The following is a 14098-nucleotide window of genomic DNA, read 5'->3' as shown; positions in this document are numbered from 1 at the left end:
AGACCAAAAATTGTATGTTCTTCCTCATATGCGGACATTAGATCAAGGGCAAACACAACAAGGGAATTGGACTTTGATCACATGATAAAGTGAGAGCATACAAGGGAGATATGAGGACAGGTAAGACACCTAAAAAACAAGATAGCATTTGTTGCCCTCAACAAAGAGAAATTAAAACAGATACTTTAAAGCAACTGAGGCCAATAGGAGAAGTGGACCAGGAGCTAGAGAAAAGATTAAATCAAGAAGAATTAACCTAGAAGGTAACACACATGCACAGGAAATCAATGCAAGTCAACTCCCTGTATAGCTATCCTTATCTCAACTAGCAAAAACCCTTGGTCCTTCCTATTATTGCTTATATTCTCTCTTCAACAAAATTAGAGATAAGGGCAAAATAGTTTCTGCCAGGTAGTGGGGGTGGGTGGGGGGGAGAGGAAGGGGATGGGGGATAAGGGAGGAGGTGGGGAAGCGGGGAGAAATGACCCAAACATTGTATGCACATATGAATTTAAAAAAAAAGAAAAGAAGAGTTGATTTCACAGCCAGGGGTTCAGACATGATGTGCACCCCTCAGCCTATCTCTGCCATAACCTACAGAATTATACGTAAGTTATTCATTGGTAAGAGTCCTTTGAATTTTTTTCTTCTCATATGATCACTGTGTAACAAAAGCACAACACAACAAAACAAACAAAACTTCATAATCAAAAAATCTAAAAACACAACAGAAAAGCTAATATATATGAGGGCAAAAGCATTACCTCCCTGAACAACGGTGACATCTTAGGATGTATTGTGCATGCAAATGTCAGCTATTCTGCTTCTCAAAACTGGCAGTGATTGAGGAAGTACTACCCCTGAGGTACACTAGACTGTGCCTTCTCTCTGTGAGCACATGGCCTTCCATTAATTTCCAACAAAGAGTCTCCAAGTCAGCTAATGGGGTCTCTCACTATCTTCTGGGGGAGGTCTGTCATATCAACCTCTTGTCAGAGCATCAGCTCAGAGACACTGAGTGTGACTGTAGTGAGGGATGTTGGGGGAATGTCAAGAATTTTTGATGAACAAAAGTACACATTCTGTTTCTGGAGGTCAAGTGAGAGAATTTACCCAAAGAAAGAGTCTACATGGGTGAGTCCCAAAAAGTAAGGCTGGAATGGTAGAGAGCCTTTAATACCAGGAAGAAGCTTTCTAATTTACCCTGTGGTTAAAAGGACTTCTGCATAAGAGATGAGGTTAAGCCAGGCTATCAAGCCTCTGGTATTTTTCTGTGAGAACTCTGCAAAGAAGGTCAACGTCAACAAATTCTTTCACACTTGACACATGCAAACAACACCCTTTGATTTCTGGCCACAGTGGTATGAGCTCATTGGGTCCCCTTTCAAACCTAGATGTTCATTCCTAAGTTTTGAGTCTCCTTAATTCTTACAAGCTTGGTGGGTCTGCCAGCAGCTGTGGTTTCTTTGCAGTCCGAGTTCAAGTGTGGTGTCTTAATTTGTCTTGAAGAAATTGTTTCTTACCTTCCTACATTGGATGTCTCAACTTGCAATTTTGCCTTGACCTGCAATTATGCTGACATGCAGTGACTTACCATGGAGCCTCTGCTGGGATCTAGAAAAGACCTCTCTTCATCCTGGGTCCTGTCACACAGGGTAGTATCATTGAGAGAAGCATCATGGGGCTAAATGGAGAAATAAAAGAACCATTCTCATTCCAGCAAACATTTTCCAAAATGTTTGTGCATTCCAGTATGTGTGCATACTGAGAGGTATGGGCACAAAGGAAGTTATGGCTGCCTGAGCCTGGACAACTGCACCTAGCCTATCGTGACACTGCTGTGAGCCACCTAAGTGCTCACAGTGACAGACAATGATAGCAGCAGTATCTGTGCAAACTACTTGCCTTTACACAATCTTGGGCAAGTTCCAGGGAGTTAGGTGTTATGTCAAAACCCATGACTTCCAGGTTCCCTTGCAGCTAAGAGGGATCCTGTGACCAGTGTGGCCAATAAGGCACAAATGTCATCTTACCAAGGGTGCTTCTGGGAACACTAGGCTTTCCTGACCCAAAAGATCAGCCTCGGCCACATGCTCGTGACAGGACCACAGATGACAGCCTGGAACTTCCAGGCATCTTGTACCAGAAAGGATGATGGAGACAAAGGGTGGCAGGGACCAAAGACCAAATCTGGCTGTGTCCATGCTAAGATGGTGTCATGTGGCCGCCTAGTCAGACCTGGACTGTGTATGTTGAATGTTTCCACGTGAAGCAAAATCACCACTGTTTTTTTTGTTTTGTTTTGTTTTTAATTTCAGGAAGCCAAATGCAAACTTGACTTATCTAATCTTCTCCATTATTTCAGTAAATTCTATGACTGTTTTTGGTAGTGCACAGAATTTAGTTAAATGACTACAGCTAAAAGGATTTTTTTTGTAGTGCACAATGACGCTACTGAAATTAAGACACAAATATTATTTTCTTTTACCTGGGGAATCGTATTGCTAATGAAAATATTTCGTCTTTTAAAAAAACTGTCATATTTCATTTCACTTGATGATATTGTCTCAGTTTTCTATAGATTTCTTTATAAAATGAACAAAGAACTTTTTTTTTGTGGCAACACTGGGGTTTGAACTCAGAACCTCACAGTGGCTAAGCAGGCACTCTTACCAGTTGCACCACTCCACCAGCAACAAAGAGCTTCTTAAAGAAACAAATAAAAACCCAAGAACTAATACGAGAAATTTAAATCAATATGGCAAACTAACAATCCCCTCCCACCCCAAACTACTACAAATGGCAGAAACATGCACATATTTTGTGTATGTGTGGTGTTTGGTTTTGAACTCAAGCACTTACAGTTGCTAAGCTGTGATTTACCACACCTCCACACTCTAGTCACACCTCTAGTCCCTTCTGTTTCAGTTATTTTTTTGGATCAGTCTCATGTTTTGGTCCAGGCTGGCCTCAGAGTGCAATCCTCCAATGGCTTCCAGAGTAGCTGGGATTGCAGATGTGTAACACCAGGTCCAACTTTTGAGATGGGGGTTCTTGTTAACTGTTTGCCTGGGCTGGCCTCAAACCACAATACTCCAAATCTCTGCCTTCTGAGTTGCTGGGATTACAGATGTGTGTCACTACACCGTGTCTAAAAACATACATAGTTTTTACAGGAATAGATTTTTAACAACACTAGAAATCAGCAAAGAATTCCATAGCAGACCAACTGACAGCAACTTGTAGATGAAGTACCTGTACTAAAAAGCAGCATAAAATAAAATTCCTAGGGAATGAAGAGAAACACAAGCTAATGATAAAGAATAAGCAAAGAGTAGGAAATGGATACAGGCAATTACTTAAGCAATGTTTGCCAAGATGGAAGCCAGTAAACCTCCCTCTCATAAATATGTAGATAGCCCTTAAATATAATCCCAGGGAAAATGCTGAAAACGCAGTGTAATAAAAAGGACAGAGTGCTTTTGGGTGGATGGGCTACTGGCACCAGGAAAGGGGCGCAGGGACAGGGGACTCCAGAGGTCACAATGAAAGGGGGAACAGAAGAGGCAGTGAGCTTTGCCTGTAAGTACGCAGTTCCAGTTCTTCATCTCTCGTGGGTTTTGCATTTGGGATGTGTGTTCACCTCCCCCTGCACACACCTTAAAGTGAATGCAACCCACTCACTTGCATGAACATACAAACAACTCTGGCCTTCCAGAAAACGAAATCTGCCCAATTGTGGAGAACTCACACCATGTTCTACATCGATCCCTTGAAAATCATCAGGCTCCGCTCTGCAGAAAAGGTTAGGACCTGGGAAACTGCGGGTCTGCTGCATTTCCTTGGGCACAGTCTTTGCATGGACCCACCATGCTCCTCTGCGACCTGTTACAGTCAGACAGGGGCTAGGGTGGCCTGGGGGGCGTGGCAAGAAGAACCTCAAGATGCAGTGTTGGCTAGAGCGCTCCCCACTGGAGGCACAGTCTAAGGACCTTAGCTGCCACTGTGAGGAAACACTCGTGTTTGCATCACTAATTACTCCCCAAAGTTAACATGTTCTCCATATGAAATGTTTACACATGGAAAGTCACCAGAGAACACTAAATACTTATATTTTATTTGATACTGAAAAATATTTACTTGGCAGTCAGTTATTTTTCCGTGCAAGCTCACCCACAGAAACCAACCTTTGGTTGACAACATCCGGCATAAAAACTATTCCTAGTCTGGCACAGTGGCTCATTCCTCTAATCCCAGATACTCAGGAGGAAGAGACTGGGAAGATCATGCTTTGAGGCCAGCCCGGACAAAAAGTTAGCAAGAGCTCATCTCAACAAATAAGCCAGGTGTGGCGGTATGTGCCTGTCGTGCCAGCTACATGTGAGATCAAGGCAGGAGGCTCAAAGTCCAAGGGTGGCCCCAGACAAAAACACAAGACCCTATCTGAAAAATAACTAAAGCAAAAAAGGGCTAGGGGGTGACTGAGCACCTGCTGAGCATGTGCAGGGCCCTGAGTTCAAGCCCCAGTACTGGCAAAAGAAAAATTCTTGTTATTTCTGCCTGTACTTGTTTTTAAGACAGAATTTATTAATTTCACATTAACCTATGAAATTATTCCTTGCTGAGTTGAAGAGCAATGGGTGATGAGGTTGTGTGGGGTTGGTGTTTCTCAAAATTCTGAATTATGTGGCCTCTTTACTCAGGAGAAATAAGTTTATACCATGTGATGTCCACAGCAGCATTGTTTCCAAAAGCCCCAAACAGGAAGCAATCCAAATGACCACCATTAGATTGCACAGTGATACATTTGTACAATGTAACAGTGTCAGTTATAATAGGACTATGGGCAACAAATAGGTGCATATTAAAATCACGACTGAGTAAAAGCCAAAGAACATCATGCAATTCCACTTGCATGAAAGTGGAAGGATAAAGTCACCTATGGCTTTAGAAATCAGACAAGGGCTCTTGCCTCAAAGGGAGGGAGGACCATCAACTGACAGGGCCTGACTGACATCAGGGAAGGTGGACAAGTTCCATGCTTTGAATGACTGTGGTTATCTGGGTGAATGCATTTGTTAAAATTGAGTTAAAGACCTAAAATGTATGCATTTGTAAATCATACCTCAATATTTAAAAAGCTTAAAAGTGATTCCTTAAAAATAACTAAATTATTATCTTCAGAGAGATTTAAGAGGCTATTGCTGCTTTGCACCAGAACGTGCTTCTGTAACCATGAGTAACTTAGAAAGAGAAAGTTGTTCTTGGGAAATAAGAATATGTGTGCTGAAAATTTCCAAAGAAAGAGTGAAACAATCACAATTAAGGAAAAAAATCTATCAATCTTGAAGTTAAAGTGGAAAAAAATCTAGAACACACTGCAAACAGGAAAATGTAAGAGAAAATTTATGAAATAATGAAATTTGGTTCAAGTAGAGCAAGAACCATCTATCTACATGTTGTAGCAGGATGAGACACAGGAAACGGGGGGAAAACTACTTTAAGATATTATGGAAGAAAATGTCCAGAAACTGAAGAAAACACAGTTCTCAGTTAGAAAGGAATTCAATGTTCATAAAATTCAAAAGTTGTAGAAAGGGTGAACAAAAAAGCCTCGAGAGGCTGATTTTTAAGTTTGTTGATTTTTGGTGGTGCTGGAGTGTGAACTCAGATCCTTATACTTGCTAGATGGGCACTCTACCACTTGAGCCACTCTACCAGCTGAGAGGCTGATTTTTAAAGGAAGGAGGTCCAAGCAAACTAAAAGGAAAAAAAAAAAAAGACAACCCTTAATGTGCTACTATGGATGTCACAATGAAATTCTGCCGTGCTGATCTTCTGGGAACACTAAGGTTTTGTGCCGTTTCCTAATCCCTGTGTTGGTGTGAGGATTACGTCTACACGACAAGTGCATTATGGGAGGAAGTCAGTCCTCTGTACTCACGCTGCCATGTTTTGCAGTCATACCAGCTTTGGTTTATCCATCATCAGTTTCTTATTTTGTGATTAAAACAAACTCCTACTCGTTTAAATCAAGGTTCCTTAGCTTTTCTTTTACAGGAAGCAAACACAGATGTAAAGTGATGATTCTTAGCAGATGGTATGATTGTATTTTGCAATGAATTGTGAATCAATAGCAAGTCTAACTATTTGATTTTTCACTTCAGACATTGGAAACAAACTAGATTGATTACTTTGTCTTTTCCATAAACCAACATCTCCACTAAATATTTCATTTATGTTGACTGAGCATAAGGGAAATGTCTTCTTTTATGTGTACAAGAAGTGATTTGTAGACCAGGCTTCTGATGATTGCAGATTCAATTGTAAATATTTTATAAATGCCCAAGTTTATGGCATTTGGGACTTAAAATCAAAGATGCAGTTCATCTAGTACACAAACAGCTATTCAGTCACTCTAAGTAGCTTACTGCAAAATAAACATTTGGACCATAAATGAAATTGTAAAATTTAATAAGGAGTTCTTTTTAACCGGTTAATGGAGATATAGCTGTCATACGATTAACTGCATAATTAAACTATATTTAAATGCACATACAATCGCCTGCTTATTTAAATTGCAATATTTAAAGTATATAAAGCATACAATCTGATGAGTTTGGGTGAGTTTTCACAAAAATATAGAACCCTTTCCATAGTCAAGGTCATAACCTAAACCAACATCCCTCCCCTCACAAAACAAAAGAGTTCTCACACCCTTTTGGGATCACTCTTCCTGCCCCTCTTTGCCTACCCCAGGTCATCAGGCAACCTTATCCCTACCACCCTGAGTTAGTTCACATTTTCTATACTTTTATATACGCCAAATAGTTTTTGGTCTGGCTCCTTTCACATGGCTTAATTATTTTGAGATCCATCCATGTTGCAGGAGTCAATAGCTCATTCCTTTTTAATTGCTGAATAGAATTCCATTGAGTGGATAGATCCATGTGTTTATCCATTTACGTATAAATGGACATCTGGGTTGTTTTCAGTTTGGGGCTACACCAAATAAAGCTGCTGTAAGCATTTAGAGTGTGTGTGTGTGTGTGTGTGAATACACACTACCCCATAGTGTGATGGCTGGGTTTTAGGGTAAGTATAACCTTCCTATTTAAGAAGCTGTCAAATTCTCTTTCAAAATGAATCAATCAGTTTACATTCCCCATGGAAAAAAGTTCTTGTTGCTCCATGTCCTTGGCGGTCAGTCTTTGTCATTTTACCCCTTCCACAGGGTCTCTACTCTACTGAGATTGCATGTGGCTTTATTTGCATTTCTGTAATCACTAAAAACACTGAGCATGTTTTCATGGGCTTAGAGCCATTGAAATGTCTTTGGGGAAGTGTCTGTTTAAATCTTTTGTCCATTTTAAAAGGCAAGAAAAGATAGAACAATTCTGATACTAGGGAACTTAGCGTCTGTCCCTGAGAGAAAACTCACTTATTCTCAGATGTGTGGTTGGTTCCAATGAGTCACGGCTGGAAATAACAGCAGAGAGTGGATGGTGGGGTAATTTTAATACCAAATGGAGTTTTTATACTATTTCTATGAATAAGAGGGTTTATAATCCATGACAAGATGAGAGTTAAGCCAGTTGACCAAGGCTTTCTCTCCTAAAGTCAAGTAGAATCAACAAAACCCAACTAAAAAACAGGAAAAAAAAATTGCAGCAGCATTCACACAAGCAGTGGCCAGAGGGGTTTTGGAAATAATGATGATTCTTTACCAAAATCCACCTAACTCTCCATCCAAACAGTACCAAGAATTCAAGCAAATAAGAAAATTCTGGAAATGGCTACCTAGTACTTTATCCCCTACATGGTGAAGGAAAATGATTGGAGGTTTAAGTACACCAGAGTCCAATCTGCAGCTGCCTCTTCAAAGTAAAAGTCCTGCCCAACACCATCACAGTAGGGAAATTGTCATTTTACTTTTATTCTACCTGAGAAGAAGTTAGGAGAAGGAATACAAAGATGGAAAAATAAATCACAGAAGCTCTACCAAGAAAGAAAAAAAATAGCTTAGAAGAGGGCTGCCAGTGAAACAGATGTGAGATCTGGATAAGCCATAGATACAACAGTCTTTCCTTACTGTGCTCCGGGAAGGCCTGGCCATTGTCGTCTTGCCTAGCTTTGCCCTCCTCTGCGGAAGTAGGGAGAAGTGAGGGAATGGGGACAGGAGGACCCTGGATAGCTGGGGCAAAGCAATGTCAGCAGTCAGGGCACCACGAGAGCAAGAGAACACCTGAGGACCCCTGAGCCAGCAGGCAGATGTGTGGCTCAGCGATACTGGTACTCCTACAAGAGATTTTGCAATTAAAGAAAAAAAAAATTGCAAGAATACAAAATCTTTAAAAAATTCAGAATCCTTGAGTAACTGGGTACAGACCCATTGAACTTGGGCTCATGTACTGCTCAATATTTTTCTTACAAATTGACAGGGATGTTGATGCAATTATCCAACCACCTCAATTGTGCATGATTATCTCAAAGGAATGGCTTCTCAGCACTGGAGATGTGGCTCAAGTGGTAGAGTACCTGCCTAGCAAGCACAAAGCCCGGAGTTCAAACCCCAGTTCTGCCTAAATACATACATAAATAAATAACAAAAGGTTTCTTCTTCAGTTCCTCTCCGCAGGTCCCCTCCCAAAACTAACTCACCACAGGATCACTTGTCTTGACAACTCCTGGTAGCTCTTTTTCTTCCTCGGTGCCATCCAGTGGAGTGGTATGGTTGTCACAAGAATCATCTGGCTAATAAAAGAAATGAAAGGCTCAATGGTACTGGTGCTCCTTAGAGAATTTTTTAATTAAAGAAAAAAAAAGTAAGAATATTAAATCTTTTTTAAAAAAAGAAGCACTCACAATCATTGAGTTGGGCTTTTAAAAAATAAATCTGTGTATCACTGCAAATGTGATTGTGCACTCCATTATCCATTACATTAAGATATATAAAATCACATGTGTGCTGTGTGTGTGTGTATAGCTGTGTGGAGCTACACCAAGCTAAAGGCTACCTACGCATTGCTAACAGCACTTACCAAATTCATCCGTAATCGTGTTGATCCACATAAATGTCACGCACTGTAATAGAATTGGTCCCAGAAGCAGGCTTTGCTAGCTGTCTGCCAAAATCCCCTTTTCTTTTCTTCTTTAGCATATGAATATCCTGACTTTGCTCCAAGACACTGTGTGTCTAACTAAAAAGACCAAGTGTGATCCTGTGAAGGCTGCATGTGATGAGATAAAAGTGGGATTCCACTTGGTGGAATGCCCAGGAAGCTGAATGTTTTCTTACTAAAGTGGATGGAGTCAGTTGGCCAGTGGCTTCTTCTAGGAACAGGGACATGGTATCTGTGATCCCCAGACATCCTATAAATACTAAATATCAGCCCACATGCTAAGAGGGGGGCAGAATGGAAAGATGAGAAGGTTGGTCAGTATGTGCTAGCATAGCCATACCAGTCCTGCCTTTCCTACCTGAAGCTTCTTGTTTTACAAGAAAAGTAAACTTTTAATTCTCTACTGATGCAACTTACTGATAAAGTCATGCTATTTTAAAACCAGGCTTTATAAATGCATTTTGCAATAGTTTACAAATTCACAGAAAGAATAGTCAGGGTTTTTCAATCAGGAAATTGGAAGTGCATTGTATTAATCAAGTCATTAATACACAGTGCTGAACCAAGTATTTCATTCCTGTTCACTGACTACTGGGAAAGCTATGATATCATTATGCAGGAAGTGTGTTTGGAGAGAGGTTTCTGACTGTGAGGGACTGTACTATGGGCCTCTTGCATAAGCTGTAAGATTTAGCAGCATTTGTCATCAACAACGACAAAACAAAACAAAACAAATGAGCCAATATCCACAGATTCTGAAGGGAGTAAATTTAGAGCTTAGCATTTTCAGGCTTATCAATTTAGGAGGTATGTTTTTTGGCTATAAAAATTTAGTATCCAGAGACATTTCTTACCAGATATGCTCAAAGGGTTAAAGGTACCGTCTGCTTAAATCTAGCATTTTGTAATATGTGTGATTGTGGAAGTTGATATTTTTATTAGCCTCTGACATAATTTTATCGATGCTAGCCTTTGTCATTTGCTGTGAGAAAGAACAGCACAGCTGCTCCTGACTTTGTAGTGGTGCCACTCAGGACTTTTTGACTTTAGGATGGTATGAAAGTGACATGCATTCAGTAGAAACTACTCATGGGCTATGAGTCTGGATGTTCTCCCGAGCTAGCTGTATGCAGTCTGGTCCTCTCGAAGTTGGAAAGCAGCAGGAAGCTACAGGTCCCAGGGTCCTAAGGGGAAACAGTACACACTCCACAGTGGGCTCTAGCTAACTATGGGGTGCCAGAGGTTAGGTATATTTCATGCTTCGTGTGCGCGTGTGTGTGCGTGCACACGTGTGTGTGTGTGTGTGTGTGTGTGTGTGCGTGGTGCTGGGGAAGGGTCCCAGGGCCTTCCACTTGCTAGGCAAGTGCTCTACCACCTAGCTGCACCCCTAGCTGCAGCCCTTCAATGCATTTTTGACTCAGTAATACTTTCAACTTAGTTATGATGGATTTACAGGACAAAGTCCCACTGTGACTTGGGATCCTCTGTCCTTGTCCTTGCTTTCTCATTCTAGAGACAGGTGAGCAGTTGAGTAGTGAGGAGGGTAAAACTTGACAGGTTTCTGTAGGTGTGTGGCACCACACTTGACCTTGGTTAGCTTTTTTAAAAATTAGTTTATTTTTTTTCCTTTATTGCTGTGCAGGGTGGGGGTACATTGTGGCATTTACAAAATTTCTTACAGTGTATCATATCCATGATACTCGAATACAAACTGCTCTCCTTTATCCCCACCCCATTTATGGAATAGTTTTAACAGGTTATCACTTTTGCATTTCATGCATATGTACACACAATTCGCACCATATTCACCCTCCTCCCTCCTTTCCCCGCCACCTCCCCCTTTCCACTGGTGCCAACCCTCCCACCTTGGCAGGACCTGTTCCACCCTCCTGTTCTCTGATTTTGCAGAAAAGAAAAGAGAAAAACATGTCACTTTTGTTTGTTTGTTTGTTTGAGATAAAAGTAGTTACACAGGGAGTTTCCTGGTGGTATTTCCATGTATATCTGTGTCATACCCCAATTAGTTTATCTCCTCTAATTATCTACATTCTACCTTAGTCCCTTTCTTACGGTGGTTTCAGCAGTTTAAGATTTCTATATTCATTCTTGTATAGAGAGTATATCACCTATAAGGCCCTTAAGATCTAAACAAGAAGAACCGTGCAAGCCGGTGGCAAAAGAGTGAACAGCATACCAGTTTTGAGGACACTGGGAAGAAGGGATCCGATACTAGGTCCCAGCTCAGTCCTGTTTTGGCGTAGTGGCCGGAGGGTCCCTTATGGTCTCTTGGCACTTAAGTTACTCACTCTCTGCGATACAGAAGAGAGTATACTGCTTCTCTTACACCAATACTACAGCCAAAGGGGTGCACAGTTTAGCAGGGGCGGGGGAGAGGGGAGCTAGTGGTGCCAGATTAAGGACAAATGCAGAGTGAGCTTGGGCTGATACCAAATCATTTCACAGACATTCCAGTCAAAGGCCAACTGGATCCTGCTCAGTAACTGAACTACCGTGCCTCACCTTGCAACTACTGCTACTGCTTTTGTTTGTGCATTAAATTCATTTTTAGGCTGATACACAACAATCTGTGTACAATGGCTACATCTCCTCACTTTTCTGGTATTGTCTGGCATGTGAGGCACTTACTGAGTGATCAGTAAACCATGTAATTGCTTTGTTCTGACACACAAGATTGAGCATGGTGATCACTGTCAGAGAAATGGGAGTTTTACTCCCCACACGCAGAAATCTGTCCTCTCATATTGAAAATTCTTTATTTAAAAAAAAAAAAAGAGTACCTACAGTAGGCCTGAGCTGCTTTCCCTAGAGGCCTGCTTGCAAGGCTGGAATCCTAGAAACTGAATTCCCTTGGCCAGCACCTTAGAAGCTGAATTTCAAGGGTTCTCACTACTTCCTAAATGTTAAGACTCACTCACCGTTCCCAAACCGCAAATGATACTGTTTCTGCTCAACAGCTGCTTTCCTGCTGGGAGTCTGGGCAGAGGGTACCCAATGTGATCCCCACACCAACACCCGCGGCTCCCGGGCTGAGATGAGTTTTGCTCTTGGACAGCACATCACATGCATTGTCACAGTCTGTAGCTGAAGGAATTGGTTCTGTCAGTGTGACACCACTGAGAGAGGATTCTTGCAAGACTGCACCTGGTTTCTGCAACTTGGCACCACATCTTTTCCCCTTGCTGCTTTTGCTTGGTATCCTCTTGCTCTAGCCAAACATCACTGGTGTCTCTCTGTGTGTATTATCTGACACCATGATTCCAGAGGAGGGAGACACTGGCACATCCAAGGCCTTCCACGGTCCCTACATACAGCCCATTGCTTCATAAAGAGGATTCAAGCCTCTCGCCAACAGGGACATATCACAGCATGAATTCAGCTCATAAAAATAAAGTCTTCTACTACAACAGCTGCATAGGCATTATGGACTCAGATTAACAGTCTTTGAAACTCAGTACTAAAATGGACCAGGTGGTAGGCTGCGGCTGGAGCTCAATGGTGGGGGCATGTGCTCTGCACATACAAGGCCTGGAGTTCAATCCCCAGCACCAAAACCAAACAAACAAAAACTACATCAGATGGGCACTAATGAAACACATTATCTAGCACATTTGCCCTGTGCTAGGAAACGCACAACTTTCCCACTTACTGCTACACAGTAAGATGATATAGCAGTGTTTCCCATGAGAGATTTATACTTAAAATAATATAGTGTTGCTTTCTGAAAGATATTTACATTTAAAAAGTAACTGAAACATCAAAATACATCTAATGATGAAAATGAAATCAATACTGAAAGCTACATGGAAGGCAGGATAAGATTTTCCATTATGTCAGGCAAGCAAACAAATGTAGAGCTGACAACTTCTCCCATATCTTGACTTCCAGGGGTGGTTGTAGCTAAAGCTGTTGCTACTTTTTGTTATTAAAAGTACAGGTAGGGTGTGTAGTTATTTGTGGATGTAACAATTTAATTATTCATTCCTGTTTACATTTCCAAGTAAACAGGCATTTTCCCCAAGTTTTCCTGGCCACCTTGAAAAAAATTGCTTTTTTAAACCTCCTTATTCTTAGTCCTCTTTGTTTTATCTTAATGGTTGACCATTTCTGTAGGAGACTATTCATATCCATTCTTCATCCAGAGTAGCATCCACAAAAAGGAGTTTAGATACAACAAAAATCATCTAGCTATTGAAAAACACTAAAGTGCATTTTTATTCAGGAATAGTCTTCCCAAATTGAATTGTGCAGCTAGTCATGTGTTGTACATAATCTGTGTACATTCATGCAGACTGGTACAGGTCATCACAGCAATGACTACCTATGCAATTAGCCATCTGTCAGTCAATATTGAGATCTTACTAAATTCCAGGGACTCTGATAGAAACTGCTCTTTGTAGAAGATACTGTCAAGTGTATGCCCAAATCCAGTCTGCTGTGTTCTTTAAAGTAACCTGAGGGTTTTTTTTTTTGCAGGAAATTATGTGTTAAACTAAAAAAAAAAAAAGTGTAGGGGGGCAGGGTTTCAATTTCTAGGGCTCCTTTGCAGCTAAGGATGATAGAGTTCTGAGCAATAAGAGGTAACTAGAATTTCACTGAGTAGGATCTCCAGGAAAGTAAGGCCAGAAGGATGGTGTCCATGATACAAGTTCCAGGAACTGATGGGAACCTGGACGGGGCTCCTGGATGAACAAAGTGATGAGCGCTGCATGTGAGTGACAAAATAGGAAGGTAGAAGAAGACTGTATTTATGTCAAGAAAAAGGAGCACTCACCTTCAGCTTCATCTTCAGTGGGAAAAACAAACTCACATTTGTATAATTCATGACTTCTTGGGTTTTCTATTACATGCAGTCAAATATACACATAAGTGACATAATCATGTTTTTGAAGCACAGTTTATGACTACACAGTCACTTGCAAATATGTTCTACCTTTTACTTATCAATTATAGAACTG

At 41.1% G+C, this 14098-nt stretch overlaps 1 protein-coding gene across 3 annotated transcripts in view; it reads right to left on the bottom strand.

Moving 5' to 3' along the window:
- The window catches only part of Arhgap28 (Rho GTPase activating protein 28), a 175619-nt gene that overhangs the window by 44637 nt on the left and 116884 nt on the right, over positions 1–14098 (bottom strand). For all 3 annotated transcript variants that reach the window (XM_074070311.1, XM_074070312.1, XM_020185711.2), the window contains exons 4-5: positions 8662–8754; positions 1595–1684 (exon numbers count right to left, since the gene is read on the bottom strand). In XM_074070311.1, coding sequence (XP_073926412.1) covers positions 1595–1684; positions 8662–8754 — 183 coding nt within the window. The remainder of the gene's footprint in view (positions 1–1594; positions 1685–8661; positions 8755–14098) is intronic.

Source organism: Castor canadensis, chromosome 4, assembly GCF_047511655.1.
Source record: "Castor canadensis chromosome 4, mCasCan1.hap1v2, whole genome shotgun sequence".
Taxonomy (NCBI): Eukaryota; Metazoa; Chordata; class Mammalia; order Rodentia; family Castoridae; genus Castor; species Castor canadensis.
The sequence above is the reverse complement of the archived record's forward strand: the minus strand, read 5'-3'. Positions and strand labels throughout refer to the sequence as shown.